The sequence below is a fragment of the Cariama cristata genome, unplaced genomic scaffold (assembly GCF_000690535.1).
Source record: "Cariama cristata isolate BGI_N322 unplaced genomic scaffold, ASM69053v1 scaffold8799, whole genome shotgun sequence".
NCBI lineage: Eukaryota > Metazoa > Chordata > Aves > Cariamiformes > Cariamidae > Cariama > Cariama cristata.
This window is the reverse complement of record NW_009636312.1, coordinates 62401-68693: the sequence shown is the minus strand read 5'-3', so window position 1 is coordinate 68693 and position 6293 is coordinate 62401. Positions and strand designations below refer to the sequence as shown.

General features: G+C 41.7%; 1 protein-coding gene across 1 annotated transcript in view; it reads left to right on the top strand.

Moving 5' to 3' along the window:
• Positions 1-593: 593 nt before the first annotated feature.
• The window catches only part of FBXL2 (F-box and leucine-rich repeat protein 2), a 35753-nt gene continuing 30053 nt past the window's right edge, over positions 594-6293 (top strand). The window contains exon 1 of the mRNA XM_009707886.1: positions 594-746. Within this exon, the coding sequence (XP_009706188.1) occupies positions 594-746 (153 nt within the window). The remainder of the gene's footprint in view (positions 747-6293) is intronic.

Below are 6293 nucleotides of genomic sequence, written 5' to 3'. Positions count from 1 at the left end.
ATAAAGTAAGGGGGAAGCTAACGCGAGTGTCAGCACACGGAGCGGCCGTGGGGTGTTACGGTGTGGGTGCGTGGGCTATGTGCTTGTGCGTGGGCAATAAGCCAGGGTGTGGCCTGGGATGTGTGCGTACAGCAGACCTACGGTAGGACGTGAGCGTAACATCTGGGGTACGTGTCTGTGTGTGTGTTTGCTGTGATTTGGGCTACGTGTGTGCTTGTGTTGTAGCAGAGATGTGGCGTTGTGTGCAGGGACGTGACACGGCGTCGTGTGTGTGTGTGTGGTTGTGTCTGTATGCCGCTGTCTGGGCTGGTGTCTGTCTGTGTATATGTAGTGAACGTTGGGTGTGGCATAATATGTGGATAATTTTATAGGCATGTATGCTATGGGTGTGGCAAGGATTAGCTGTACTTTTATATGTATGTAGCAGATAGAGAGTATGGTATTTTGTGTGTCTAGAGTGGCACTTGCTTATATGTGTAAGTATGCACAGCTGCAGTGATTTAATGTGTATGCCCGGGTGCATTTGTAATAGATTTGTGGTATGTGTACGGTGGGCTGGAGGTTTGTAGAGATGTATGTAGAGATGGTGCGTCATGGAGAGTGTGTGTGGGGAGGGTGCAGCGAAGGAGGTGGTTGGGGTTTGCTCTGTGGGGACAGTATATGGGGACGTGATCCGGTACGTGCGCGCAGCGAGTGGTCGAGGAGAGGTGCATCGTGATGTTTGTGAGAGGAAGATGACAAGGCGTGTAAGGGGGAGTGAGCAGGGACAGGCACGGTGTGTTTGGGAAGGGTATTGGTATGATTCCCTGTTTTCAATTACAACTTAAGCATCTGATGCCTTACTGCTTCGCAGTGATAGTTGCAGGGGTACAGGGAGAAGGCATAGTGGCTAGGCTTTCACACATGGGGAAATATACGGTGTTTTAAGGCAGAAAATCACTTTGTGTGTGTGTAATGATAGTAGGTTTCCTGTAGCAAGTTCTGGGAAGCGGAGGGAGCGCTCAGCCTCGCAAAGAGAAGGAGCATATCCCTGTGGTGGTGCAGCTTTTCTGCCCTTGCATGAAGGCTTGTTTGTGCTCCTTCTCTTTTTCCTTCTGTGCTTTGCCTTCTGTTCCTTCCCAATTCTAGCCTCTATGTTTTGAACTGAAGCAAAACAACCTTGAAAACTAAAATGTGAAGTGGAATAAAAATATGGATAGACAATGGGGGATTGCAGTACGCTTCTATGTAGGATCACATTGGATTTGGTTTGCAAAGGTTTTAGGATGTATATGTTGCTACAAGGAGGGGTAGGCATCAGTGAATGAGGCTGCGGATGGTGTGGTATTGGTGAAGTGATTATGATGCGACTTCATGACGTGTCCTACTTCACATTAGTATTCCGTCACACATCTTACTCCACATCAGAGAAGATATAGTATCTTAAAAGTCAATTGAATAAAATGGATTTGTCTCATGTTCTAAACTTAGGAAAAATTACAGACTGAAAAACAATGAACAAAATATTTATAAACCTTTTCACAATGTAAGTTAGTATTTTCCGTTTACCAAACTCCAGGTGTGGAGTTTTCCTTCATGGTCCGTTTTAATGTTCCTGATTAGATATGTTTAGCAGTCTAAACTCAGCAGACATAGAATCTGCAAAGAAGCACTGAATTGTTGCTGTAACCGCACAGGTAAAATCTCAGAAATTATACCAGGTAAGTCTTACTGCTGGGCAAATTCTTATATTGCGCAGCTCCTTAGTTGTGCTTGACAGCTGGTAAGGAAAAGAGGAAATAGTGTCATTTTTTAATTATTTTCATATTTTTAATGTATTTTATTCAGTGAATGCTTATACCTTAATTGCTTTCTGTTGTAGGGTTAGTCCTGTTTAGGTTGTTCTTTCCCTCTTAATTCTTCACAGTTGCATAGATTAAAATTCAGGAAAGGTGAGGAAGGAATTAATTTTGACCAATCAACACCAGACCTTTTAGTATAGGGAGTATCAGTGTTCCTACAGGACTATTAGCTTATCGCTTGCTTATTTTGACAGCAGACTGGAATATTTGGTCATCTTAGCCACATGTTATCCCTAATTTTAACTAGCAAATGTGGAAAGTTTAAAAGAAAGGTCAAATTTTCACTGAAGCATGGCAACTATTTTTAGATTAGTGTAGAAAAGTAGTACTAATCTTGGCACTGTGACAATATCGATCTGAATGCCAGCAGAAGGCTACACATTCAGCTGTTTTGTCAATTAGAAATTGGAATAACTACACTAATTTCATATAAATTGTTATCAACTTTTGTAATACTTCTGGTTGTGTTTCTGCTGAATCAGAAATACTGGGATGCGCTAAGTAGGACAAAAGCAGATGAAATTGTGACCCCAAAGGGCTCTCCCTCCCAGTTCAGACAGCAGCCTCCAGCTAGTTTGGACAATGGCCACAAGGCTCACTTGCATTCTTTCTCATAACCTTTTTAGCAAGGTGATCCATGTACTCCAGGGATTTCTTCATTATTTTTTTTTCCTCTTCATGTTTTAGCACAGTGCCAGAACTGTTACAATTTCTGATCATACTTGAGCCATGTATTTTGGGTGACTTGATTTGAATGTGATAGGGTTGGAGTCCAGCTCTCTGTCTGAGATTTTACAAAACAGCTTTCCCACTTGAACATTTAACATGGGGTGGGATATTCTAATTCTTTGTAAAGCTTCTGAGAAGGAAGATTGTAAACACAGAGTACCTTCTAAATGGTGAAAGTCAGATTTGCATTCTTAAAAATGCAGGAAGACTTTATCTGTTGTTACAACAGAAAAAGGTACACAGTAGAATGATGGAGTTAAAATTCGCAGCATACTGGTATCCCCTCTGTCAATTCCATGTTTATTTTTCAGGATCAAGAAATTACTTGCATGTCTCTATCAAAGTTGTTTAAACTAATTGTTCTTGAGAGTGAAGATTTTTATTTTTTTTTTACCAGTAGTTTGTGAAGATCCAGTTTTTCTCTCGGACTGATTTTTCAAAAAATGTACTGTGCTATGAATGTCTGAAAATCTGTGTATGTAGTGTGATTCTGCAAGACTGCATGAAACCAAATGGATTATTTTTGTGATGAGCTTAATTTTGAGTACAGTCCCTATGAATGATGTTATGGTGGAACCTGCCTTAGATGCTATTTCAGTATGTCTCTGTAGAGTCTCAAAATTCCTTTTGACCATTCAAGTAAGTACCTTTCTCAGGTGTTTTGAATTTAGGCTTTTGCAAAATGCACGTGAGTGTCTGACACCTAAGGAGGGATTTGTTATTTACCTGCTTGATAAAAAGAAAGCACAGAATCTGTACAATGCAGAATTTTTGCTGACTCCAATGACCTCCCTCCTATTCCCTGCCCCATGCACGCCCCAAAAAAATACCCCAAGCAAAACTACAACATGAATCTAAGCATTTAAATGGACTAAAATAATTTCTGTTGGGTACAGAGAGGTAGTGGAAGTGCAACAATAGTTGCCTTATTTAAAATACAAGGGTACCTCAGCTGATACAATCAACCACAGCCAGTCTCTTGAGTGATCCCCTCTGGGCTGTTACCTCGGCCTTGGAGGAACCCCTGCACTCGTGCTAGAGGAGCACTGGAACTGGAAATGTGCCCTTTTCTGGGCTTGCACATTTATGACTACTTGGAACCGCAGGCTGCTGCTGTGTAGCCCACAAGAAAGTACTTAAAATTTGGTATCGAGCTGCTGCCCTTAAAATATTGGCCATACTTCATGGTAGACTCTCTCTTTCTATCCCAGTGTTTTCCTGTGTTCTCCTTCAGGCAGAAGGAAATAGTAAACTCTGTTTTCGTTGGATTTGGTTGCTGTTCAACTGGTTAACCAGTATGTTCTGTAAATTTAAATCAATAAGGAGACAAGACATCATCAAATCTGTGTAAATGTGAAACTCTACCAGTATGTCAAGTTTGTCTGTCTTCAGAGGTTGAAATTGAGGTCAGAGCTTCACAGAGGAAAGGCGTTTCCATATCATGACTTGATGTTACGTAGTAGTTACCTGAATATTAAGGGGCAAAGTGTCTGAGTGTGCTTGTAGTTCTGAAAATGGCCTACAGTCTACTACTTAAGCAGAAATATGAAGGTTATTTTACTTCTGCAGAAACTTAAGAACTGTAAATTTTGGCAAATACTAGCAATTAAGTGAGTGTCCAGTTTCTCTTCTAAATCTCAACCTCTTACCTTTCTTGGAACAGTTTGAATATGATGTTTTGGAAATGCTACTTGATGCTGTTTCTTTTGAAGTCAGTTATAATTGCTGCTTGTAATCATGAAGAGGTACCTAATTTTGTCTCTTGTAACTGAAAGCTTTTATTAATTATACACTACATATATGGCATAGGCAGCCGCAACACAGATTTTGAGTCGTCTTTTTTTTCTGGTTCATGCTCTAGGGAGATTGCCTTGAAGAGAAGGTTTGCTCTTCATACTAAAGGTTTCACACTCTCAGTACTACGAAGAACATCAGTTGTGACATAGTGTTTATGATGCAGATCAAGTACTGCTTTGAAATGGCTTTGTAGAAGCTTTAGAGTAATTTCTGTAATGAACCATACCTTTTAAGTCTCAAATATATTTTTGAAGAGCAGTTATGTTGGGGGAAAAATATTAGTACTCAAAACTTTTGTTGCACTGGTGCTTAGAAGAAGGGATTCTGCTTCAGCCATGCAGTCAGGACCTAAGCTGTAATTTCATTTACAGTTTAAGTACAGTAAGAAAAAGAATTGCCTTTCTGGATGCGAGATTGCGTGGCTGGAGGGAGGACTGTGTTGGTCCAGATCAGAATGGTGCAAACTCCCAGGGAAATGGACCTGCAGAATAATCTTCGCGTGCACACTCTAGGAGGATTTCAGGTCTCCATTGTTGTGCCATCAGTGTGTTTGTATGCTGATATTGGAGTTTAGGAATAAAACTTAACCATATGTATGGCCGTAAAAACAACTATATACAGACGTGCTTGAGACAGCAGACAAGGCAACCTCCAAGCATCTCCTGCTCCACATGAAGAGAGAATTGAGTTGGAACAGCCAAAGGCCTGGAGATAAGTTGTGCAGCTACGAACATCAGCTCTGAAGTTCACAAATGACCTTGATCTGTCGCCCAGCGAGAACGGGGCCTTGCAGAGCCAGACTGATGCCCTCCAGTAAGATGTGAATGATGTGGTATGAATACTGGTGCTGGCAAAACAAGAATGATGGCTCTTCTGGAAGAAAACCAAGCAGCAAAGTGGGCAGTGTGGCCAGCTGCTTCTGCCTGGCAGGTTTTATTATAGTGGAGAGCGCTTACCCTGGGGAAACTTTAAAAGCAATATGGCCCTTCTATGCAGCCCTAGGGCAGTGGAAGGCATTGTGGAAAGACAGAGAGATGTTCTCGGGTGTATTTGATCTTGTTCTCTGAAAGTGAGCCTTAACTGTTCAAGATAACCAACACAGTAAGAACAAAAGTATTTCACGTGAGGTGTTAGTTGCTTTTGGTCAATCAGTTTGTCACGGTGCTGAAAGAGAAAAGATCCTGAGGAAAGACCAGTGCAAAAGATCCAGTGGGAAGCTATAAGCCTGCTGAAGACGATGCCCTGGGCCCTGGTAGAGGGTATCCAAGGAAAAAAAGAGGTTAGTGGCCACCGCCGAGCGGGATGGCTGGGATTTTAAACCGCACAAAGTCAAAGCCTGAGACAGAGCATGGTGAGCAGCTGGAGGATAGAAGTGAGAGCCTGGAGGGCAGATAGTATTTGTGTGTTGAAATAAAAGAATTTGCCAGTCTGTCCCTGCTGTTGACGAGCTTGTTTTGAGATGGGATCGCCTTTCATGGTTCACTCTGGTGTGTCGTAATTTTATTGATTATACAGAAAGCTTTACCGTGGGTGCTAATTTAACACCGGTCCTGTGCTGTTGTGTCTTCGATATCACTTGTTTCAGTTCTGTTAGCAATGCACAGCCCTTCGCCTGTCTAACACTCCTTTTGTTGCCTAGATACGGTTGCATTTTGCTGCTTGCATGGTGTTAAATGATTCTGTCTAATGCATTAATTGTACGTTTCTGGAGGAAGTGCCAGCCAGCAGCAATTCTCTGACCATTAGAGAGCACTCGGTAATGTAACATGTGAGATAATCCAAAATTTATGATAGCGGAAGATTGTTTTCCCTTTTCTTCTTCCCCCTCCATTTTTCTGCTGTATTTAAATAGCTTTTTAGGATGCCATTCATTACTTTAGCGTGCTTGTGAACTGCTCTGGGTAGCAAAGCTGATCTGCTGGCATT